Source organism: Anabrus simplex, chromosome 4 (assembly GCF_040414725.1).
Source record: "Anabrus simplex isolate iqAnaSimp1 chromosome 4, ASM4041472v1, whole genome shotgun sequence".
In the NCBI taxonomy this organism is placed as follows: Eukaryota; Metazoa; Arthropoda; class Insecta; order Orthoptera; family Tettigoniidae; genus Anabrus; species Anabrus simplex.
The window spans coordinates 117,515,197-117,541,684 of record NC_090268.1 but is presented as its reverse complement, the minus strand read 5'-3'; the positions used below and the strand labels follow the sequence as shown (position 1 = coordinate 117,541,684).

The following is a 26,488-nucleotide window of genomic DNA, read 5'->3' as shown; positions in this document are numbered from 1 at the left end:
TCCTGGAGCTTCAGACTCTGGTTCCGGGATACAACTGGGGAGTATGACCAGTACCTCGCCCAGACAGCCTCACCTGCTATGCTGAACAGGGGCCTTGTGGGGGGATGGGAAGATTGGAAGGGATATACAAGGAAGTGGGAAGGAAGCGGCCGTGGCCTTAAGTTGGGTACCATCCCGGCATTTGCCTGGAGGGGAAGTGGGAAACCACGGAAAACCACTTCCAGGATGGCTGAGGTGGGAATCGAACCTACCTCTACTCAGTTGACCTCCCGAGGCTGAGTGGACCCCGTTCCAGCCCTCGTACCACTTTTCAAATTTCGTGGCAGAGCCGGGAATTGAACCCGGGCCTCCGGGGGTGGAAGCTAATCACACTAACCACTACACCACAGAGGCGGACAATTCATTACGTACATTACAAAAATATTTGATGTTGTAGGCCTAACTCTTTATTGTACCCGGTCAAATTACATAAACTGTAGTGAACAAAATTAATGTATTTCTTACAACGTAAATTGAAAACAACGTAGATTGCTGCCCTCTTTCTATCATTATTTTCTGCCTCCATTTCAAACTCGGGTATCGCTGCAGTGATCGAGTGTGTATGGGGTAACTTCGCGCAACCTTCACGGCCTGTGACGTAACCACAATGTCACTGTGGGTGAATAGCATACGCTCATCGCCTGCCCGCCCGCCCATTTACATTGCCGTGCGCCCGCGGGACGGAATGCCCAGCTTAAGCATCTCTGAGGGAAATAAAATACCTCTTATGGACCAAACACAAAACCTCCCTGTGGGTGGGGGACGCAGACGAAGAATATACCCACGGTATCCCCTGCCTGTCGTAAGAGGCGACTAAAAAGGGCGACCAAGGGATGGTCCAATTACAACCATGAGACTACTTGGAATTAGTACCATCACGCAGGGTACACCATGGATCGCATTTACTTGCGCGTAGTACCACTGTGTTAGTTACGCAATAGGTTTGTGATTAGTAGCGACAGTGTGTGAATCAGGAGGTGGGTCCTACAGTACCTGTGATTCGTACCCCTATATGAGCGACACCATGGTTCTGCCTTACGTATGCTCACTTCCCACTATGTGAGGAATTCCACGGAATAGTACGAGTCCCTGTAGTTAGTCCACTTACGTAAAGAACGCCATAGGTTTGCGTTGCCTGTAAATAGCGCCGCAATGTGCGAAACACCATAGGTCTGTGTTACATGTGCGCATTACACTACCTGTGAATAGTACCATAATGTGTGGATTACCGCGAGTCTCCGCTACTTTTGATTAGCACCGCAACATTACACATAGCATGGTTCTACTTTCCTAGCGATAAATACCATTATGAGGGGCCGATGACCTGGATTTTGGACCCGTTTCGACTATAATCATAATCGATTCGGCATCGTGCTATAGAAGCAGTCCCTTGGTCAGTAATACTATTGTTTTGTGCCAGCTTCTGTGTATTTGAGGCAATATGGGTCGGATCCACTGATCGTTTTAAATTCATATTCGTCCATTCATTCTTCGTCCTCATGCTTTGAATTCTGGTCAGTGGAGGATTTTGGACTTCTTAAGTTGTCATTTCATTTCGTCTCATTTCGTCCAATTAGGGGCCGATAACCTCGATGTTAGGTCCCTTTAAACAACAAACATCAATCATCATCAACATTACCTGTGATTAGTGCCGCTATGTGAGGAACACCATGGTTCTGCTTAACCAGTGATTAGTACTATTGTGAGGGGTCGGTGACCTACATTTTGGACACTTTTCGATCATGAGTATCATCCCAGTAATTGTCCTCGGACACTCCCGGCACTAAAAGCCATACGCCATTTAATTTCATCCCAGTAATTAAGGCATTGTGAATATTGTACCGGGCGGTACACATCCGCTCCGCTAATTCAAACTTTGCGCCAGTTGAAACTCCTCTACTGGAGGAAGCCTGAACTCTAACAACCATGTTAATTCTAAAGTTTATCAGAAGATGTCATTACTATAAATTTTGAAGTGTTCCGAACTGTGTCTTTTTCGATTTATATTTGTTTTCTCTGTAGCAAGAAGTGTGAACATTCTCTTCTACATGGCACCACTTAAGAACTACAATTGTGCACCCTAGTGCAAAGTGAAGGAACTTTTCTTTGAAGAAATTTTGTAGTCATAAGTTTGCTCTTTGTTAAATTTCTTTCTGTCATTGTTTGAGTTGGCAATGTTAATCCGTTCGTTCCGCCAGTTTTGAAATTTGCCAATCCCGAATTTCTTAAATTAATTTTCGACGAATCGGGGCTTTCTTCCCCAACCTACTCTGTAACTGTGTTCGGTAACCAATAAAAGCTCGTGGGCGGGTGTTGTCATTCATGAAAGGTCTCGAATGTTCCACGAGGGTGTATAAACTGCTGATTTTTGGGTCTCCGGGCCACTTCAGTAACATCTATCATTGTGTAAATTATGTAGCAGGGGGCGGGAAGCGCCTCTTTCGTCGGGCAGCAGTTCATCAATAAGGTAATGGCCTTTTAATAACTTCTTTTCTTGCTAGCTCAGCAGTTTAACTCTCGGGGCAGGTTCGATACCTTTTACCATGTAATTTTCCTCTAAAATGTAAAAGACACTTGGTATAGATTCTATCTCTTTAAACTACATATTGGGGTAGAGAGTGCTTAACCCTCTCGTGCTCCCACTCCTATTGCTTTGAGGTGAACTTATTTTCACAACCGTTTCTTCCCTTCCTAATGTAATATCAATTATTTTCTTATATAAGTCACCTCTTTAGTATGGGATTAGCCCTTGCATAAGCGGCCTAGTGCCAAATAGGTTTTAAAGAAATGTATTTACCGAGCTCGATAGCTGCAGTCGCTTAAGTGCGCCAGTATCCAGTATTCGGGAGATAGTAGGTTCGAACCCCACTGTCGGCAGCCCTGAAAATGGTTTTCCGTGGTTTCCCATTTTCACACCAAGCAAATGCTGGGGCTGTACCTTAATTAAGGCCACGGCCGCTTCCTTCCCACTCCTAGCCCTTCCCTGTCCCATCGTCGCCATAAGACCTATCTGTGTCGGTGCGACGTAAAGCAACTAGCAAAAAGAAATGTATTAGGAGTGCAGTTTAGCCTCCTCTCAAGTTGGTATTTTGGAGGCCATGTAATTGTCCTGTTTCTTTATTGAGTAGGCCTCAGTAGGTTGGGTATTTTTACCCCTGTTTTCATGTGCTTGGAGGTCAGCTTGAAGGTGGAGTTTGGTGTGGCCTTTGATAGGCTTGAACTTTGAGAGCGGGTTGCTCTTTCTTAAATCGGTTTATGTGTGCCTCGAGCAGGCTTTACTGAGTAATAGGGAGCAAGTGCTCCTGGGCATGATTGGGGTTTTCTGCCCCTTTGTCAAACCTGGTATTTGGCTAATGTTGGGCTAATTGCTCAAGAATTGTGTGTCTGGCTCTCGGAGCCCAAATCCTGTAACAACTCTAATTGTACATTCTCGATTTGTTGCTAGGCTACTAAGTACCTGTTATATTTGTTATTTCTTGATCTTGAAAAGAAAATATAATCTTGTTAAATTTTAAATTAACTTTAATTTCGTATATTGAGACCTGTTCATCCCAGCACCTTCATTCACCTCTGCTGATCCACCAAACCACGGTAACAAATATAATTCACTGATTGTTTTGTTTCACGGTCATTTTTGCATCATCATTCGTTTTGACGTTTTAATTTTCGTTTCGCATTCACCTCGCACAATTAGGGCCGATGACCTAGCTGTTAGGCCCCTGTAAGCAACAAGCATGATCGTGAACCCTTTTGTCGCACAAACACCGAATGTGCCACAAGATATATTTTACTTGACGTAGACCAGGAATGCTGAATGTACTTCTTCCCGCCCTTCAAAATCCCGTTTACCTCTGGCGAGTTTGATCCCACGATCTGCAGATCTGCAGACTGATACGCTGCCACTGATCTACAGAAAAAGCTAGTTAAATCGAGTAAGTTATATGTTTTAAAGTCGAAGTACACAATTTTCAATGTCTCCTCTAAGAGTTATCTTCCAGTAAATAATTGTTTCTCTCGTAGTTCAAATGAATACAAGAAGCGGTTCCCTGTGGTATTACGTTTTCAATCTGTAAAACCAGTTTTTATATAAGTTTTTTTATTTTTTACCGCCCATGATGAGCCGTGATAGCTGAGCGTGTTAAATGCTACGGTTTACCCATCAGTTTATAGATTAGTCACGCACAGTATTGATGTTGGGGTATACAGATAAATGTATATTATTCACATGTTAAGTCAGCAGCTGAATACAAGTTTTGAAGTTACGTAAGGATGTTGCATGTTTCTTTCTTTCGTTCTCTGAACATTGGCTCGTCAAACAGGTTTCGTGGCTGTAAAATGCAATTAAATATTCCAGGATACGAATACATCTGGGAGTATAAAAAGTGCTGCAAGGTCTGGAGGAAATCGACTTTTGACAGCATTTTGTACTGGTACAAAGAACGCAGCACATCTTGGAACAATGTATAGGATCATAGTGAGTACAGCATGTGTGTTATTATTATTATTATTATTATTATTATTATTATTATTATTATTATTATTATTATTATTATTATTATTATTATTATATTCGTTTACCGTCATTTGAGACCACGTTAAGCAACAATCGAACATTTCTCGAAGCCTTCTTTCTCTGTCAGCCTGTCTTCTTTCGTCTGTCCATCCCCTATTCCACGAACCTGCTACGCAGGCGTAGCAGGGGGAGAGGTGATACTCCCACGTGGCGCGTCCCAGGTGGCGGATAGGGGGGTCCTCACCGGCTTGCCGGCGGACTTGAGGGAAATAAAATACCTCTCGCGGACCAAACACACACCCCCTGTGGGTGGGGGAGGCAGACGAATAATACACCCACGGTATCCCCTGCCTGTCGTGAGAGCCGACTAAAAGGGGCGACCAAGGGATGATTGTATTCGAACCATGCAACTACATGTGATTAGTACCACCACGCGGAGAACACCAAGGGTCGCTTTTACTTGTGCGTAGTACCACTACATTAAGTACGAAATAGGTTTGTGATTAGTAGCACACAGGAGCACCGCGCGGTCGGCTTTTGCAGTACCTGTGATTAGTACCACCATATGAGCGGGACCGTGGGATGATAGCTACCATGGACCTGCCTTACCTGTGATTAGTACCCACTCTATGAGGAACACCACGGGATAGGGAGAGGTCCCTGTGGTTAGTACTCTTATGTGATGAACATCATAGGTTTGCGTTGCCTGTGAATGGCGCCGCAGAGTGAGAAAACCATAGGTCTGTATTTATGTCGAATTTCATAAGCTTTGAGTAGTACAATAATGAGTGGAATACCGCAAGTCTCTGCTACCATTGATTAGTACCGCAACAGGACAGATACCATGGTTCTACATTACTAGCGATCAGTATCATTCTGAGGGGCCTTTGACTTGTATTTTGGACACATTTAGACACCAAGCATCCTCGATTTGCTTTTGGAAGTGGTCCCTTGGTCAGTAATACTATTAACTTTGATAGTTTTTTGAGTCGGATCCACTGATTGTTTTAAATTCATGTTCATTCATTCATTCATTCATTCATTCATTCGTTCATTCATTCTTCATGACACTTTTTATTTTGGTCAGTGGATAATTTTGAACTTTTACTTTGTCGTTTCATTTCGTACCATTAGGGGCCGATGACCTCGATGTTAGGCCCCTTAAAACAACAAGCATCATCATCATCATCATCCCCTATTCATTTTCCATTCGTCATGGAAGCCTCTGAGGCCGTCGATCACTGTGTGGTGGTGGTGGTGGTGATGGTGATTACTGATTTAAGAGAAAGTACAACTAGGCAACCATCCTCTATATAACACTAACCATAGGGAAAAATTAAAAGGGATCCGACACTTCGAAACATGAAGATATCGGCTAAAGGAAGACAAGGGCCACGAAGGGCATGAAAATGAAAGACTCCCTAGTCCTCGAGTACACTAATACCATCGGGGTCGGAAAAGAACAAGAGTTGACCAAGGGAGGTCAGATAGGATAGATTAAAGTTAGGAGTCTGGCACTTAAGACTCCCTAGCCCTCGCAAACCTAATAGCGTCGGGGTCGGAAAAGAACAAGAGTTGACCATGAGAGGTCGGAGAGGATAGATGAAAGTGAGGAGCCTGGCACAAGTGAGTGGAAGCAATGCCAAAACTCAGCTAAGGCCCCCACGCTCCAAAGTTCAGAGCCCCTGGGGCCCCTTTTAGTCTCCTCTTACGACAGGCAGGGGATACCGTGGGTGTTACTCGGCCGCCTCTACCCACAGGGAGATACGCACCAAAATTCAGAGCCCCAGAGGCCACTTTTTGCCGTCTCTTGCGACAGGCAGGAGATAGCGGGGTTATTCTACCAGCCCCACCCACAGGAGGATGTCGATCACTGATCTATACTTCCTTCGGTTTAGGATGCCTTTCCGATTTAATCCAGACTGCTCAAGATCCTTTCTTACCTCCCTGAACCATTTGTCGGAAACTATAGGACTACTGCCAATCTGTGTTGTCAGCCGCTTCTTGTCCGTTCAAAACGGATGTCCATACAATTTTGAGTCTTCTTTTCTTCATTGACTCAATCAATCTTTCACGTTGTTGGTATATTTCTCCCCTTCCTCGTAACTTACACTGGCCATCCACGATTTTTGGACTCATTATCTTGCGGAAGATCTTCCTCTCAAATGTCTCGGCTTCTCCTAGTTACGACATTCCTGTAGCCATGTCCGAAGAATAAGAGAAAATTGCTACATCATCAGCAAAGGCTGCGCAATCAATTGAAAGATTCATGTTCTTGTAACCCAATCCCACCCCATTTTGGAGCCCATCGTTGTTACTTTCTTTGCACCACTCGCGGAAGTCTGTTTCAAGGACGCAATTGAAGAGCACTATTATTATTGTCGGGCTTCATAGCTAAATGCTAGCCTTTGGTCCAATGTATTCCGGGTTCGATTCCCGGCCGGGTCGGGGATTTTAATCTTCATGGTTTAAATCCGATGGCTCGGGGAATGGGTATGAGTGCCGTCTTCATCATTAGAATTTATCATAGGTTGGACCCCATCCTCACAGATGCGCAGGTCGCCTATACGGCGTCACCTCGAAAGACCTACACCAGGCATTATTATTATTATTATTATTATTATTATTATTATTATTATTATTATTATTATTATTATTATTATTATTATTATTATAACCGAATTAGGACGGGTCAAGGGAGGTGTGGCTACATGTTGAAGAAATGGGGTTTCCGTTCGTCTGCTGAGTGCAACTGTGGAGCGGAGGAGCAGACAATGGAACACATCGTTAAGGAGTGCCCACTTCGAGCATTTAATGGTGATCTGAGGCTTCTACATCAAGTGACTCCGAGTGCTCTGGACTGGTTGTCAAATTTGGACATTTCCATTTGATATTTTTTTGTGTACTTGTAAAGCCATACGATATATTATTATTATTATTATTATTATTATTATTATTATTATTATTATTATTATTATTATTATTATTATTATTATTATTATTGACAGCTGAGTTAGTCACTCGATGATGGTATGGCGACTTTTCGTCCCAAGTAATTCGTTCCAGGTCAGTTACGTCCGCGGGATTACTTTTATCCGATTTCTCTTGGTCAAAGTCTCCGTGGCTCAGACTGCAGCGCGTCGGCGTCTCACCGCTGCTTCAAATCGCGCTCACTCCATGTGATATTTGCGCTGGATAAAGCGTAAGCGGAACAGGTTTTTCTCCGGGTACTCCGGTTTTCCCTGTCATTTTTCATTCCAGCGGTTGTGTCCCATTTGCGATCAGTCCCATTCGCAATCACAACTAAATTTGTCGCATTTGCGATCACTCCCATTACAGTGGAAAAAAAGAATGAGAAGAAAGACCAGTTCGTGTCCCATTTGCGATCTCTGTAAACTTATCAGCAGCCTATCAGGATTTTCCAACGTCCATGCAGAAGGGGGACTGCTAATTAGGGCGTACTCCACGCAACCGTGTGATATGGATTCTCCAAACCCGTCCCCTCTCTCTTGAACGTTTTTTTAAGGTAATATTAGTCTACAGTTTTTAACATATTGTAATTATTCCAGCTGTAGATATCCATCGTTAATGCAGCTTTTGTTGTTATTTGCGTGCTTACTTACGACATGCAGGTCATTGAAACGAAGAGAGGCAAGCCTTGTGCTTTATATTATGGATACTCTTGCAGAAATGTACGGAAAAGTCAGGGATGTATGGTGACATGGGTGTTTTTCTTTTTACCGCTGGCTTTATGTTGCACCGACACATATATGTCTTATGGCGACAATGGGATAGGAAAGGGCTAGGAGTGGGAAGGAAGCGGCCGTAGCCTTAGTTAAGGTACACTTTCTTGTTGTGAAAATAGGAAACCACGGAAAACTATCTTCAGGGGTGCCGACAATGGGGTTCGAACCCACTATTTCCCGAATGCAATCTCATTTTTTCGCGCTATCATTATAGAATTATAATTTCTTCAACTTATTTTAATCTAAACATTTTCTTAACATTAAGTTCTGGAATCTTGTACATCTAATCCGAGCGTACAGACAAAAATTATCATTTTATTTATATAGGTCAAAGTAGGCTGAGTGGCTGCGCGTTTTAACGCGCTACGGCTATGGAGCCAAGCTCTGCATTCGGGAAACGCGTGGGTTCAAACCCCACCGTCGGCTGTTCTCAGAACAGTTTTGTGTGGTTTAATATTTTTACTTCCAGGAAAATGCCGGGACAGTTCCTATCCACAGGCCAGAGCTGAGTCCTTCCACCCCCTTACCCAATTTCATTCACCATAACACATTTCAACTTCATTAGCTCCTCAACTGAGTTGTCAGGACGGGCATCCGGCTGTATAAACATGCCGTATAAGTGAATCTCATCTCATCCCCGACCCGGTATCAAGAAACGAGACTAAGGGGTAGACATACATACATACAGATAGATGAAAGCAGGCAAATTATATTTTTAGCACCTGTTTACTTAACGTGTCAGTATGAATATGTGAACAGTTTGAGCGTTATTTAAGCAGTAATTTACCAGGCGAGTTGGCTGTGCGGTTAGGAGCGCGCAGCAGTGATTTCGTATCCGGGAGATAGTGGTTCGAACCCCACTGTCGCCAGCCCTGAAGATGTTTTTCCGTGGTGGTTTCCCATTTTCACACCAGGCAAATGCTGGGGCTGTACGTTAATTAAGGGCAGGGACGCTTCCTTCCCATTCCCAGGCCTTTCCTGTCCCATCGTCACCATAAGACCTCTCTGTGTCGGTGCGACGTAAAACAAATAGCAAAAAATGAATAAAAGCCGTAATTTAATAGTGTCCGTTACTGTACAAGAAAGTGTAAGTTAACTGTCTGCTAAGTTTGAAATGAGCTATAATTTCTATTTTTTTAAAAAGGGGTAGCACTTTCGAAGAAGCAAAGTGTTACAGCAAAATCCTTTGTTTTGAAATTGGAAAGTGTAAAATCAAACGGTTTTAATACGCCCATCTTTTGACCTACTTCTTAAAACTAATTTAACCGCCTTTACACCCACAACCATCTGGTAACTCTAAATAAAATGTTCATTTGAGTCCTTTTTATTCTCTGTCAGTCCCGGTATTAACGCATCAGTCTCAAACGGTAAATATAAGTAATTTATTGAGTTCCAACATACGATTCGTAAAAATACTAGAATGTAGTTTCGCCAGTTATTTGATGGATGTCTTCCTGAACCAGTCCTTCAGCAGGGAATTTCCTCACAGCAACCTGACTGTATGTCATTGATAAGAGTGATCGCAAATGGGACAATGCTTCACCCGTCAAAACTAGTCTTGTATTCTACCTGAGTGATCGCAAATGAGACGACACCATTCCAGCAACACTCTCCACTATCACCTCATTTCAAGTCAGTCATTAACCATTGCCCCAGAGGAGTGCGACAAGCCTCGTCAGCCGGCACAATTTCTATCTACGCCGCATTCATTCATTCATTCATTCATTCATTCATTCATTCATTCATTCATTCATTCATTCATTCATCCATCCCTGACACGGTCATTGACTGGAATACAGGTTGTAGGTGTTTCATATTTCTCTTGGTCAACGCTTGTTATTTTCCGACCCGACGGAATGAGGTTTTCTAGGTCTAAGGAGTCTTTCATTTCAATGTACTTCCCTGCCGGAACACTTAGTTCTTCCGGGGAAGGTACCGGCTGTGTGAATAAAAGAAAAATCACACTTGAGTGAAATCTTGATTCCAAACTGAGCACGTAGATTTTCTTAAAAGGGAGTCAATGAATTCAGAGTAGGGCCTTTTTCTTATCGCAATTCATTTTGTTCGGAAAACTCTCCCTTTGTGGGGACCCAGTGGGAATGCAGGGTCTCTCACATAAGCCCAGACCGAACGCACGGTGTTTGTACTCTGGGCTACACCAGCTGCAGTATGCAAGGCGCGCGCATAGTTCTTCACCTTGCAAGCAGCCTGCACGTGTTCGACCTGTAGCAAATTATCATCCTCGTGATCCGTATCGATGTGACATACAACTGAGAGAAATAAATCAATGATTCCATCTCATCGTTACTATTTATTTGCCTTATGCAAATTAAAAACTGTAGTACATGTTTCATCCAGTGACTAGACACCATCAGTTATGTCTAATTTAAGTGCAATAATTACATTAAGTAAGGACATATTCATCTCCTCTCAATCCTAAAAAGACATTTAAAAACCTTAAAAATCATTAACATATCAAAATAAAGGTATGTATTATGATGTCACCTATATAATTACTACGAACCTACTCCGCTGGCGCAGCAGGGGAAGAGGTGATACTCCCACGTGGCGCGTCCCAGGTGGCGGATAGGGGGGTCCTAACCGGCTTGCCGGCGTACTTGAGGGAAATAAAATACCTCTCGCGGACCAAACACACACCCCCTGTGGGTGGGGGAGGCAGACGAATAATACACCCACGGTATCCCCTGACAGGAAGCATGACCAACAAATGGCAAATAAGTTAATATGGGAAGGGCACCTGATTCAGAAAGTGATGGAACCAACTAGAGGGAAGAATATTCTGGATGTGGTGCTGGTAAAACCAGATGAGCTCTATAGAGAAATCGAAGTAATAGATGGTATTACTGATCACGAAGCTGTTTTTAAGGTAATTAAAAATAAATGTGAAAGAAAGGAAGAGATTAAAATTAGGACTGTTAGGCAGTACCATATGGCTGATAAAACAGGCATGAGGGAGTTTTTAATAAGCAACTATGATCGGTGGAAAACGGTAAATAAAAATGTAAACAGACTCTGGGATGGGTTTAAAGCAATTGTTGAGGAATGTGAAAATAGGTTTGTACCTTTAAAGGTGGTAAGGAATGGTAAAGATCAACTACAGTATATTATAACAGGGAAGTAAAGAGACTAAGGAGGAGGTGCAGGTTGGAAAGAAATAGAGTTAGAAATGGCTGTGGAAGTAAGGAGAAATTGAAGGAAATTACTAGGAAATTAAATCTAGCAAAGAAGTCAGCTAAGGATAACATGATGGCAAGCATAATTGGTGGCCACACTACTTTTAGTGAAAAATGGAAGAGTATGTATAGGTACTTTAAGGCAGAAACAGGTTCCAAGAAGGACATAGCAGGAATCATTAATGAACAAGGGGAGTGTGTATGCGAGGATCTTCAAAAGGCAGAAGTATTCAGTCAGCAGTATGTAAAGATTGTTGGTTACAAGAATAATGGCCAGATAGAGGAGGTGACTAATACCAAAGAAGTATTAAAATTTATCTATGACAGCAATGGCATTTACAGTAAGATACAAAAATAGAAAACTAGAAAAGCAGCTGGAATTGATAAGGTTTCGGGGGATGTACTGAAGACAATGGGTTGGGATATAGTACCATATCTGAAGTACTTGTTTGATTTTTGTTTGCATGAAGGAACTTAACCAAATGAATGGAGAGTTGCTATAGTAACCCCTGTATATAAAGGAAAGGGTGATAGGCATAAAGCTGAAAATTACAGGCCAGTCAGTTTGACATGCATTGTATGTAAGCTTTGGGAAAGCATTCTTTCTGATTATATTATTAATTAATAGAGAAATGTACACTCAAGTTTGAGCATTAAATAAATTTCACATTTTAGTCTTTGCTATAGTCTGTAATTGTCTTGGTTCTTTTCGTGCATGTTATGATGTGATATCTTCTACACTTCTGTCCACACAAAATGCACTTACAATCTTCGTCTGGCTCATGGAACTTCTGGTTTACGCATACCTTGTGGTGAAACCCATGTATGGAGAGTCGTGTTATCACGTGGCGCTGTGTGTTGCACTCTCTAGTCCATCTATCGTCCGTCATCGCTGGTGAGGCGTAGAAGTCGAGGTCGATTTCACTTTTCTTCCTTTCCCTGATGTTTACTAGTGCCCTGCTTGCTTCCGTTGATTGTAGGTAGAACTGTGATCGCATGTCTTCTATGAAATACGTCTCCCGCAGCATTTCGTATACCATCCGGGATGGCGCTGTCTTTCCGACTCGGGTAATCCTCATCATGAACATTGCTTTTATTCTTTCTATTCTCATCAGGTCTCCGATCTTCAGCTTTTCCCACACGATCTCAATTCCATATGTTATCACTGGCGCTACTGTCGTCTTGAAAAGTCTCATCGCCGTGCTGATTGAAAGGTTTGAAATGTTTTGGATGCTGTATGAGGCTCTGATTGCTGCTGCCGTTCTTTCTTGAATATGTATACCAAAGGACGCCGCCGTTGTCTGTAGTGTTATTCCCAAATATTTGTAATTTCGTACCTTTTGTAATGGCTTTTGGTGTAATGTTATGTTGTCTTTGGGCGTTGATTTCCCACCTTTTCTGAAGGTCATTTGTACTGTCTTTTCTTCATTTATCTGTAGGCTGTTTTCCTCCACCCAGGTCTCTAGTCTGCTGACTGCCCTTTGCACATCCTCCTTTTCTTTCGCTCCGATCAGCATGTCATCTGCGTAAAGGATCAGCTCTGCTTTTGATCCTTCCTCTACTATGCGGTTCACATCTGCTGTATAAATGTTGAAAAGTGTGGGACTCATGGGATCCCCTTGCATAACTCCGTTCGTCTGTATTATGTCTTCAGAAATTTCTACGTTGTTGTTTATTCGGATTATGTTCCTCCGTAGACATGCTTCAACTATTATCACTAGTGGGTCTCTCTCGCCGATTGTCAATTTCATTTTCTCGATTAGCTTTCGCCTGTCGATTGAGTCGAATGCCTTCTTGAAATCAACAAAGACTGCGTGATATTTCCCTCCTTTGTGTCTTAAGGCTTCTTCTACCTGATTTATTAGGTATTTCACTGCCTGGACCGTGCTCCTGCCTTTCATAAAACATGTTTGCAAAATTAATAATTGGTTTGACAGAAGGCAGTTTGGGTTTAGGAAAGGTTATTCCACTGAAGCCCAACTTATAGGATTCCAGCAAGATATAGCACATATCCTGGATTCAGGAGGTCAGTTGGATTGTATTGCGATTGACTTATCTAAGGCATTTGATAGGGTAGATCATGGGAAACTACTGGCAAAAATGAGTGCAATTGGACTTGACAAAAGAGTGACTGAATGGGTGGCTCTGTTTCTAGAAAATATAACTCAGAGAATTAGAGTAGGTGAAGCTTTAACTGTCCCTGTAAAAATTAAGAGGGGAATTCCTCAAGGCAGTATTATTGGACCTTTATGTTTTCTTATATATATATATATATATATATATCAATGATATGTGTAAAGAAGTGGAATCAGAGATAAGGCTTTTCGCAGATGATGTTATTCTGTACAGAGTAATAAATAAGTTACAAGATTGTGAGCAACTGCAAAAGGACCTCGATAATATTGTGAGATGGACTGTAGGCAATGATATGATGATGAACGGCGATAAAAGTCAGGATGTGAGTTTCACAAATAGGAAAAGTCCTCTCAGTTTTAATTACTGCGTTGATGGGGAGAAAGTTCCCTTTGGGGATCATTGTAAATACCTAGGTATAAATATAAGGAAAGATCTTCATTGGGGTAATCACATAAATATGATTGTAAATAAAGGGTGCAGATCTCTGCACATGGTTATGAGAGTATTTAGGGGTTGTAGTAAGGATGTAAAGGAGAGAGCATATTTGTTTCTGGTGAGACCTCAACTTGAGTATGGTTCCAGTGTATGGGACCCTTACCAGGATTGCTTGATTCAGGAACTGGAAAAAATCCAAAGAAAAGCAACTCGATTTGTTCTGGGCGATTTCCGACAAAAGAGTAGCGTTACAAAAATGTTGCACAGTTTGGGCTGGGAAGACTTGGTAGAAAGGAGACGAGCTGCTCGACTAAGTGGTATGTTCCGAGCTGTTCGAGAGATGGCGTGGGAGGACATCAGTAGACGAATAAGTTTGGATGGTGTCTTTAAACGTAGGAAAGATCACAATATGAAGATAAAGTTGGAATTCAGGAGGACAAATTGGGGCAAATATTCGTTTATAGGAAGGGGAGTTAGGGATTGAAATAACTTACCAAGGGAGATGTTCAATAAATATCCAATTTCTTTGCAATCATTTAAGAAAATGCTAGGAAAACAACAGATGGGGAATCTGCCAACTGGATGACTGCCGTAAATGCAGATCAGTAGTGACTGATTGATTGATTGATTCAGTTTGGTTTTGCAGTACCCGTGAGTCGTACCCGTGTGAGCAACACCACGGGTCTGGGCATTGCCTGTGAGTTGTACCACTAATAATAATAATAATAATCGTATGGCCTCAGCTACCGTGTGCAGACATTTCAATTTGACGCCATCTGGCTGTCTGCTCGTCAATTTCGACGTTCCGTTTTACTCTAGGCCCCCACTAGATGGCAGACCGAGTAAACCGAAACTCTCTTGGGCGTCTATGGCTGAGATTTAATGAATGTTGTCGGGTAAACACCAAATGTGTCACCAGAGATCTTTTACATGCCGACATTGTACGGCATGGAGTGTCGAATGGACTTTTTTCCGCCCTTCAAAAATCCGACTACCTCTGCCGGGTTTGACCCCGCTATCTTGGGATACGGAGGCCGACACTCTACCGCTGATCCACAGAGGCAGCTAGTTGTACCACTATATGAGCGACACCGTGGGTGTGCGTTGCCAGTGATTAGTACCCACTATGTGAGGAACACCACGGGAATGCCGGCGCCCGTGCTTAATACACCTAGGTGAGGAACCTCATCGGTTTGCGTTGGCTATGAGTGGCGCCATTGTGTGAGAAACACCATAGGTCTGCGTTACCTTTACGACGTACAATACTTGTGAGTAGTACCTTAATGTTTGGAACACCGTGAGTTTACGCTACCTTTGATTAGTACCGCAGCTTGAGAAATATCATGGTTCTACTTTAATCGCGATATGTACCGTACTGAGGGGCCTTAGACCTGATTTTTGGACCCCTTTAGACTTCAATCATAATCGATCCAGGACTGTGCTTATAAGTGGTCCCTTGGTCAGTAATACTATTATTTATGACCGTTTTTGAGTCGGATCCACCGCTTTCTGTTTGTTTGTTTCTTGTTTGTTTTTGTTTTTTTGGGTTCATGTCCATCCATTCATTTTTCCATGACATTTTTATTTACTTTGGTCAGTGGATTTTTTGAACTTTTTGTTGTCATTTCATTTCGTACCATTAGGGGCCGATGACCTCGATGTTAGGCCCCTTTAAACAACAAGCATCATCATCACACCTATATAAATAAAATAGTAACGATCGTGTGTCTGTACATTGATTACTTTGGCGGAATTTTCATTCTGTTATCCGTTTGAGGTGTAATGATTACCATCTGCATACTTTTAGATTTGGTGTCCGTTTTTTTGCAAGTTGCTTTACATCACACCGACACAGACGGGTCTTAAGGCGACGATGGGATAGGAAAGCGCTAGGAGTGGGAAGGAAGCGGCCGTGGCCTTAATTAAGGTAGAGTCCCAGCATTTGCCTGATGTGAAAATGAGAAACCACGGAAAACCATCTTTAGGGATGTCAACAGTGGGGTTCAAACCCACTTTCTCCCAAATACTGGATACCGGCCTCGGATGGTTTCTGTTTCTCTGAGTTCTTATAACTTGAAAACTACTGGACATATTTCTACCAAACTTCATACTTAAAATCCACCTGTCCTTGGATAGGTTTTAGGGCGAATATATTTTCTAAATCCCTTAATTGATTGGGGTTTTTACGAAACCGAATCGTGATTTTGCATTCCCACAAAATATACATAACCAAACCTCATGGAAGTCTATATGCCGTAATGGAAATTAATTTCTAAATTTTTTCTCATGGGCATCATTTCGATACAAGGATCAAACGGAAGATATCATTAACGGACCGTTTTTCTCGCTCTATGTTCGAGCGGACTTAGCCTAAAAGCGGATTCTTCTAAAGCATATTTATTATAACTTCAAAACTACTGGGAATATGTTAACCAAACTTCATATTTTTATCACCCTGTCCAAAGACAGCTTGTAAGGTCCATAGCATTTCGAATAACTGGGGTGGACTGGGAGTGTATAGGAAACCGAAACAGTGATTTTACTCTGCCACAAAATATACCACACCAATCTGGATGGGAATCGACCAACTTTGATGGAAATTCTAAAACTTTTTCCTCATGTGCACTCTATCGATAGGACGATTAATAAGGGAGATATTATCCCCTGTGGGTGGGGTACGCAGACGAAGAATACCCCCACGGCATCCCGTGCCTGTTGTAAGAGGCGACTAAAAAGGGCCCCATGGGCTCTCAGGTTGGGAACGTGGGTTGGTAAGCACGGGGCCCTTAGCTGAGTCCTGGCATTGCTTTCACTTACATGTGCCACGCTCCTCACTTTCGTCTATCCTGTCCGACCACCGTTGGTCAACTCTTGTTCTTTTCCGACCTCGATGGTATTAGACCATTCGAGGCCTAGGGAGTCTTTCATTTTCCCGTCCTTCGTGGCCCTTGCCTTTCTTTGTCCGTTACTTTTATTCTTCAAAGTGACGGATCCCTTCTTTTTTCTTCCTTTTTCTCTCTCTCTCTCTACCCCCCCCCCCCGTGGGTTGAGGACGCAGACGAAGAATACACCCACGGTATCCCCTGCCTACCGTACGAAGCGACTAAAAGGGGCGACCAAGGGATGATTGGATTAGAACCATGAAACTACTTGTGATTAGTACCACCACGCGGGGAACACCATGGGTCGTTATTACTTGCGCGTAGTACCACTATGTTAGGTACCAAATAGGTTTGTGATTAGTAGCAATCAGGAGCACCGTGCGGTCAGGCTTTTACGGTACCTGTGATTAGTAGCACTATATGAGCGACACCAGGGTTCTGGCTTTCCTATGATTAGTACCCACTATATAAGAAACACCACGGGATAGTACGAGTCCCTGTGGTTAGTACACGTATGTAATGAAAACCATAGGTTTGCGTTGCCTGTAAATGGCGCCACTATGTGTGAAACACCATAGGTCTGTATTACCTGTGCGAATGTCATTACCTGTGAGTAGTACCATAATGTGTAGAATACCGCGAGTCTATGATACTTTTTGATTAGTACCGCACCATGTCAAATACCATGTTTCTACTTTCCAAGCGATAAGTACCATTATGAGAGTGCGATGACCTATATTTTGGACCCCTTTTAGCTTACAAGCATCATCGATTTAGTATTGAGCTATAGAAGCAGCCCCTTGGTCAGTAAGATATTACTATTGTTTTCCGTCAGTTTCTGAGACTGAGGCATTCCGGGTCCGCTCCACTGATTAACTTCATATCCATCCGTTCATTTTTCGTCCTCACGTTTTGAATTCTGGTCAGTGGAGGATTTTGTATTTTTATTTTGTCATTGCATTTCGTCTCATTTCGTACCATCAGGGGCCGATGTTCTAGATGTTAGGCCCTTAAAACAAGAAGCTTTCAATAGACTTTTTAAATACCTCGTAAAACTTTTCGTAGTTCAAAGGCTAGTTGTCTTTCCTACTTTCTTTATCGTGGAGAGGAACTCCGAAAAAGAAAGAGACAAGTTGGTCACTGCTTCTTGAGACACCGTCGAGTAAATCCTGGAAATAATTTTCTTATCTCAAACAAAGCAGCTGTCATTTTTGACTTTTTGGTAGCATAGCTTAGATTAACGTTGCGATGTGGCAAAGCTTCAAGGAAACAGACATTAAGCCCAAGTCTATCTTCAAATCAGTTTCAGTAATCTTTTTGAGAAGGCCTTCATGCCATAAAACCACTCGCTATAGTGATGTAGTCTCACTTCACAGTACTCAATAGTAACGCGCAACTAACTACCATAGTTTCAAATAATAATCGATCGTTACGACCTGCGAATGGTTCTTTTACGTGAAGTGTAAAGGTAATCGCCCACTGCAGGGAACCGCGCCGCGCCGCGCGGAACAAGCTTGTGGAACATTCCACGGGTCATTTTCCGAGACTTCGCCCATACAGCACACCTCACCGCGCCGCCTCTCTCCAGTTGGGGAAGTGCAGCTCACACAGAAAGATGAGTTCCAGTTCCGAGGAGGATTTATTATTTGCAGTTGCGCTACTTGCAAATGAGGAAGAAGAAAAACGCGAAAGAAAAGTTTGGGTCCACAACATTTATGAGAAAAGGGAAACGTACGGAGAGTTTCACCATTTATTTCCTGATCTACTAAAGGACCGAAGTAAATTTTTCCACTACTTTCGTATGTCCCAAGAAAAATTCTATGAACTATTGAACCTAGTTAAGCCGTGTGTAGAGCGAGAAAATACCACCTTTCGCCGAGCTGTACCATGTGAAGAAAGACTTGCTGTATGCCTCAGGTAAGTTATTTGATTCATTTATATTTTAATTTCATATTTTCTCGTACAAACAGAGTAACACAATATAGCTACAGTAATAGTAGTTACTGATAATTCAATGTAGCGTATCGAAAAGGTTTTTATTTATTTATTTATTTTGTTGTCCGATACACAAAAGCCTATTTTATCCGAAGTTACTTTAGGGCTAAAGATGATAATAGATTATACAATTGCATCAGATTAAATAGTATGAAATTATCACAGAGCTGCTGAAAATTTCCATCCTAAGGTAAAGCACTAAATCATTTTAAGACTATACAGGTTCTGGAGGAAATAAAATATAAAATCATTGATTCAGTGTTTTTTTCAAAAGGCGTAGGTGAACAAAAGTTAGTTGGGAAACTAAATAAAACTTCCCCAAAGGCTGAATTTTTAATATACTTTTTTAAAATGGATTTTTTGACTAACATACTTTTATGGAACATGTTCCACTCTCTGAAATAATTGTAAAAATGTTTGTCCGGAAGATATGCGCAAAAGAAAATAGTGCAACTACGCCCTTTCCAAAAAAATAGACACAAAAACGTTCATTAAATTGTTTTAAAATGCAATTTATTTGCTAGAGACAGATATTTACAGAAATACGTGACAAAGACTAACACAAAATATAATATCAGTTTAGGACTTAAATTGGAATGTTTCGCAACACTAAGAAATTAGTGCAAATCTAAAGCACAGACAATTTGTTCAGATGGAATGTATTTGCTACACACTAAAATTACCGTACTACAAATCTGAAGCACAGAGAACCACTTACAACATAACAAAGCCATTGTTACTCAGCAGTTTAGGTTTGAAAACCTAATATACAGTATTATTTAATGCAAATCTAAAGCAAAGGAACATAGTTATAAAAAAACATTACTAAATAGAAATTCTTGTTAAATTGAACGTATTTGCTACACTGAGAAATGAAAGCAAATCTGAATCACAGAGACAGATACCATGAACATATCATTGTTGCTCTAATAACATCTTATAACAAAAGCAGATGTCTCAATAATTTTGTGGGAGGCGGTATGTAGTTACAGCTCATGGAGAGTAGCGAAATGGTTTACACTTTAATTGTCGTTCACTGGGTGGTTGTCATCATTCGTCTGGTGATTTTGATTGAACTGGGGTGCCTGAATATGGCCTGGTGTTGGTGAGATTGGGATCTGTGAACCTGCTTGAGTGTGTGTAAGGATACTGGAAGAAGTCAAACTTGGTGGAAATCGATACTGGACAGGAATTTCGGGATGGATAAAATTTGGTGCTGGAAATGACTGCATATTGATTGCTTCAAATTCTGCCTGATGAATGATGGTGGAAATCTGACTTTTAATTTTTACTTGTAACTGTGGTGGAAATGTTCTTACTGTCTCTTCTACACTTTGAAAGTATTTGCGGAGATGGTCACCCTCTTGCCCTAGAGAAGATTGTCGCGATTTCTTCAACTCAACAAACTCTTTAAAAATAGCAGCCGAAGGTGTTAAAGGCGCAGTTTTCTTTCTCTTGCCACTCCACAATCCTGGTCGTTTGTCATTTTTCTGAGTATCTTCAGTTGTATGTGAGGAACCCGAGTCGACATTCTGAGATTCTTCCTGAACCTCAGAAATATCTGTTTGTTCATCGTCATCGGATGGAGTTCCTACATTGCTCACCTGGCTTCTCTGCATTGTGATGAAGGGCCTGATGAACTCCATTTGTGCCTCGAGGCGCCAAGGGTTGATTTTCTTGGCTGCTTGTCCAGATTTTGGTTGTCTTTTTCTTAAAGCCTTCCGATAACATTCCCGCAGGGACTTCCATTTGGCTCTGCACTCATCAGCTGAAAGTAAAAAAAAGATGTAATATAAATAAATAAATAAATAAATAAATAAATAAATAAATAAATAAATAAATAAATAAATAAATAAATAAATAAATAAGTTAATTATCTAACTATGCATAAAAGTTTAAATAATTTCTTAAATGTTTATATCATTATTGAAATATAAAAGCAATCAATCAATCAATCAATGAATTCAAATCAATTATCTAAAGGCTAAGCCTTGTCGCTGTAGCCACATCCCACGGTCTTGAGCAGTTCTCTTCATCGTGACGTAGGAAGCAAAACTGAGTATATCATATTTATTTCGTCCACTAGAAATTAAGAGAAACACGTAACCATCAATGGCTCAAAGCGAAATTGTACTAAATTTTGAGATGTTAAGAGACGTGCAGGATCTCTCCGAATATTTTACCAGTCAGAAAATTGTATCCTTTCAGTTTAGGGATTTCACAACTAAATTACAGGCTTTTGATCAAAATGACAGGGCATTTAATATTATCAAATTATTTCTTGTTAGCTGGAGAAAGAAAGTAATCAGATCAGAGATGAATTAAAATTTGTGATCATTTAACAAACGCAAAGAATTAGGCAAGAAGCAATAATATTTATTTATTTATTTATTTATTTTATTTATTTATTTATGTATTTATTTATTTACTTTTTCTTTTCAGATTTCTTGCTACCGGGAACTCTTTCAGAACACTTGCATTTAGCTACAGACTTGGAGAGACAAGCGTCAGGAGGATTGTGTACGATGTGTGCGACGCTGTGTGGACAAAGTTGGTTCCTATTTTCATGCCTCAACCAGACAAAGAAATCTGGGAGAGAAATGAACTAGAGTTCCGAGAAAGATGGAATTTCCCGAACTGTGTGGGAGCAATGGACGGGAAACATGTGGTGTTTGACAAGCCAGCCAACAGTGGGTCATTGTTCTACAATTACAAAAAAAGCTTCTCCATTGTGCTTCTAGCTCTAGTCGATGCCAATTATAAGTTTGTGATGGTAGATGTAGGGGCTTTGGGAAAAAATAGCGATGGGGGAATATTTTCTAATAGTATTTTCGGAAGAAAACTTCAGCAGAACAAATTGGACTTTCCTCCGGATAAAATTCTACCTGGAACGAATGAGCTCATGCCTCATGTTATTGTTGCAGATGAAGCATTTCCTCTGCAACGGAACTTGATGAGGCCTTATCCCGGTGATGAATCAAAAAGAAACACGGAGAAGAGAATATACAATTACCGACACAGCAGAGCTAGAAATACCTGCGAGGATTCATTTGGCATTTTATCTAAGAAGTTCAGAATATATCAGAGGAAAATGCAAGTTTCGCCAGAACATATGACGAAATTTGTTTTGGCAACCTGCGTGCTTCATAATTTCTTACGCGAAGATCATCCAAATCTGCTTGCAGAACTTATAGAAGAAGCTACACCTGCGCTTCAAGATTTGAGAGGCACTGGAGGGACGTACACAGGATCAGCTCTTCGGATCAGGGACAGATTTAAGGACTATTTCAGCTCCCATGCAGGATCGGTTGAATGGCAAGAAAGAATGATAAATGTTGGCCGAAGGAACACTAACGAATAAAAATTAATTCTTAACGTATTGTCCTCGTTGAGAACTTAACATGATAGCCTACAATTATTAGTAAACGTTTTACATTAACTAAGTAGTATAATTTTAGACTTTTCATCATAATGAACCTAAGTTATCGTTTTTAATCTCTATATATTTGTTTTGATGAACAATTGCCTGACCGGAAACATAATCATGAAATGCATAGGATATGGCAATGAATATGTGAGGTAATAATTATTATAACAAACAATAAGTTTCTTAAGTAATAAGAAAACAAAAATGTGATCAATTGTTAAACATATTTATAATGTTTAAATCTGATGTCTTTTTCAGGTTGCACTACATCTGTTTATCTTTTAACTCCTTTCGTTTACTCTTTCTTTTGGTATAGGATCATTGTTTTCTTGTCACGTAGTACAATTTTGTAGCGGCTTTTGCTTTTACGCTACTACTTTCCTTCCAACACGTTTTGCTTATGGATAGAAGGCTGAGCGTTAATTATGGTGTCCTTAGAATTTAATGGCTGTATGTATTTGATATGTCATTTTTTTTAAATTCTTGTTCACTGTACTGGGTAATGAAAAGTTTTAATATTATTTTATTTTATAATAGCTTTAACGTGCTTGTCAATTGGAAATAAATATACTTACCACTGAGGCCCATTTCCTTGCTGATTTCATCCCACGAATTGTCCTTTGCCAGATTATCGTGGTACTTGGGATGAGAGGGATCGTACAGATGGGGATATTCCTTCACCAAAAGCAGCAATCCTTCTTCATTCATTCTGAAAACCTGAATTTAAAAAACGAAATGAAAACCTTAAATTTGTTTTACTTAACTTAATAAACGTGACTGAGGAGTTTGTTGGAGAACTAACACGTTTACATTTTTAAATTATATTCTAATTAAATTTACAATATAAAAACCACATGAAAACATCCGGCTCGATGTTGATTTTGTTGAATTCTAGCTCAATTTGGTTATGCATGATTTTACTTACCACAATGAACGATGAGAACAGGACAGAAGAGGAAACACAACTCAGAAGACAACAGAAACACAGACAAGATAACAGAAAGGCGTACAGTGCACAATACCACTAACCGCGTGAAGGTACGAGCATGCTGGCACTAGTCGAGGACTCCCGAGGACCGCCGAAACGGCACGAAACCACATTCTTTCCGTTATTCCATCCTTCTACCCTCGCCCAGGCAAGCGCGCCGAAAGGAAAAAGTTCCGTTCCAGAAACCTGGGGGCTTCTGGCGCGGAAATTCCACAAGCTTGCTCCGCGCGGCGGGGCGCGGCTCCCTGCAGTGGGCGTTAAGCCATTTCATTTCACAAGAAGCAGACCACGGAAATTTCTTCTCGGCTGCGCTGCGCGGCGCGGCGCGGTGTAGTGGGCGATTACCTTAACAAGTAGCAGGCCACGTCCACTCACTAACAACAGAGTAACATGCGATTAAATAAATGTTCTATCTACCTTTTTTCTCTCTTAAGAGAGGTATCGGAACTCCGTTCCGGCGAGTTCCGCCTCAAATCGAGCCCTGGTAATGTGCATCAGCGCCTTACTACTGTGTATTCTTACATCAAAATAGCAAAGCAAAGTCATCTCCGTACAGGCCATGAAAGCCATTGGAGGGGTGGAAGGTAAAGGCTTCCACTATCAGTAACCTCGGCACTTCATGGGGTAGAGTAGTCAGCTTTACGCCTCCACGAACCTGCTACGCAGGGGGAGAGGTGATGCTTCCACGTGGCGCGTCCCAGGTGGCGGATTGTGGGGTCCTAACCGGCTTGCCGGTGGACTTGAGGGAAATAAAATACCTCTCGCGGACCAAACACACTACCTCCTGTGGGTGGGGGACGCAGATGAAGAATACACCCACGGTATCCCCTGCCTGTCGTGAGAGGCGACTAAAAGGGGCGACAAAGGGATGATTGAATTAGAACCATGAAACTACTTTTGATTCGTACCATCACGCGGGGAACACCATAGGTTGCCTGTACTTGCGAGTAGTACCACTATATTACTTACGAAATAGGTTTGTGATTAGTAACAGTATAGAGCCTGGCCTGGTGGTTTTCCAGTACCCGTGCGTCGTACCCATGTGAGCAACACCGCGGGTCTGGGCGTTCCCTGTGAGTTGTACCACTATATGAGCGACATCGTGGGTCTGCGTTGCCTGTGATTAGTACCCACTATGTGAGGAACACCACGGGGCCCGTGGGACCGGCACCCGTTACTAGTACACCTAGGTGAGGAAACTCATCGGTTTGCGTTGGCTGTAAGTGGCGCCATTGTGTGCGAAACACCATAGGTTTTCGTTACCTATACGAAGTACAATACTTGTGAGTAGTAACATCTTGTGTGGAACAACGTAAGTCTTCGCTACTTTTGATTAGTACCCCAACATGACAAATACCATGGTTCTACTTTACTCACGACATGTACCGTTTTGTGGGGCCTTAGTCGTGGATTTTGCACCCCTGTAGACATCAAGCATCATTGTGCTTTATAAGTGGTCCCTTGGTCAGTAATACTATTATTCACGATCATTTTTTGTGTCTGATCCACTGTTTTTGTTTGTTTGTTTGTTTGTTTGTTTTTGTTTTTTGTAGGGTTCATGTCCAACCATTCATTCTTCATGACATTTTTTATTTTATTTTGGTCAGTGGATGAATTTGAATTTTTGTTATTTATTTTCGTAACATTAGGAGCCGATGACCTCGATGTTAGGCCCCTTTAAACAAGCATCATCATCAGCTTTACGCCTGGCCGCTTTTTCCCCCGAGAATTAACCTGGTATTCATTTTGGTATCGGCTGAGTCAACCTCAGGGCCATGAGCACCTCCGGAAGTGGAAATCTTGTTTATTAAATTTTTTGACTTCCTGACGGGGAATCGAACCCACATTCTTGCGGGTGAACCGAGCACACCTTTACCGCCTCAGGCAGGTATACCCTATTCTTTTTTTAAGCTATTTGTTTGGGGCGTCGAATTTGAAAGATCTTTTGCCCCTACTTGCACCACATGTGAGGAACCTGCGTGTATTTTGTAAATGGCGGAAGTGTAAAGTGTTGAATATGATGAAAGGAACGTTAAGGACGACAAAAACACTCAGTCTCCAGGCCAGGGATATTAATCATTTACAATTAAAACCCCTGGCCCGGCCGGGAATAGAAACCGGGGCCGCCGGGTGACAAGCGGGCGCATTGCCCCCTACACCGCGGGGCCGGACTGCCCCTATTCTTACATCAGCCTGTAAAATAAAGTTTCTGTGTGATTGCTTGTTTCCTTAATTGAAATCATGTAGATTTATTATTGATTCTCTTCCGTTTGTCACAGTTTAATCTGTATGTTGCAGGTGGTGGCGGCGGTTTTCGTCTTGTTAGCTCTTATCAGCGAGTCCACGGTGTACTGTGATCCTGTTCCTGGGAAGTTCAAGAAGAAGAAGGGATAACTCTGATGGTTGGTGTGTATCTTAGCCATCGTTTAATCTTGTTTTTCAAATAATATCTCCTGGGGTGTTCGCACACACAAACACACTCTCAAATAATATGAATGTCTATATCTCCACAATCAGTACATTTCTGTACAGATGGGAGTTGAAATTAAAAATTGTATAATGAATATACCTTAAATAAAGATGGCTATAAGTATGACTATGACTTTCTTAACAGTGATTTTTTCCTTCATTCTGAAATCCTTCACATCCCTATTGGCAAAAAATAATTGGCCGATAATTATAAAGTAAAATCCCAGAGCACAAAAACGACTCCACGAACCTACTTCGCGGCCTTAGCAGGGGGGAGAGGTGATACTCCCATGTGGCGCGTACCAGTTGGCGGATAGGAGGGTCCTAACCGACTTGCCGGCGGATTTGAGCTAAATAAAATAGCTCTCGCGGATTAAACACACAACCCCCTGTGCGTGGGAGACACAGGCAAAGAATACACCCATGGTAACCCCTGCTTGTCGTAAGAGGAGACTAAAAGAGGCGACCAAGGGATGCAGAATTTTGAACGATGTCATCTGTGATTAGTGTCATCACACGAGGAACACCATGAGTCGACTTTTCTTGCGATTAGTACCACTATGTGAGGAATACCACGCGATAGTACGGATCCCTGTGATTAGTACCACTGTGAGAGAAACACCATAGGCCTGAATTGCCTGTGAGTAGTACCGCAATGTGAGGA

General features: G+C 41.7%; 1 protein-coding gene and 1 long non-coding RNA gene across 2 annotated transcripts; one reads left to right on the top strand and one right to left on the bottom strand.

The window, feature by feature from the left end:
• The first annotated feature begins 4,351 nt into the window (after positions 1–4,351).
• LOC136872478 (uncharacterized) lies at positions 4,352–25,951 on the top strand. Its single transcript, XR_010859921.2, has 2 exons — positions 4,352–4,513; positions 25,654–25,951. It is a non-coding gene; the product is annotated as an uncharacterized lncRNA (long non-coding RNA).
• Positions 19,788–23,635, bottom strand: LOC137500541 (uncharacterized). Its single transcript, XM_068227467.1, has 3 exons — positions 23,397–23,635; positions 22,943–23,084; positions 19,788–20,708 (listed from the first exon to the last, which is right to left on the bottom strand). Exons 1-3 carry the CDS (start codon positions 23,466–23,468, stop codon positions 19,963–19,965), a joined length of 960 nt encoding a protein of 319 aa, XP_068083568.1. The 5' UTR covers positions 23,469–23,635; the 3' UTR covers positions 19,788–19,962.
• Positions 25,952–26,488: the final 537 nt, after the last annotated feature.

Excerpts from the sequence above, each read along its gene's own strand:
- LOC137500541 (XM_068227467.1), bottom strand. The coding sequence starts at position 23,468 with ATGTGGTTTCGTGCCGTTTCGGCGGTCCTCGGGAGTCCTCGACTAGTG. Across the intron at positions 23,085-23,396 it reads CATGCTCGTACCTTCACGCG|GTTTTCAGAATGAATGAAGA; the intron begins GTTAGTGGTATT and ends TTTTAAATTCAG. Across the intron at positions 20,709-22,942 it reads CAAGGAAATGGGCCTCAGTG|CTGATGAGTGCAGAGCCAAA; the intron begins GTAAGTATATTT and ends TTTTACTTTCAG.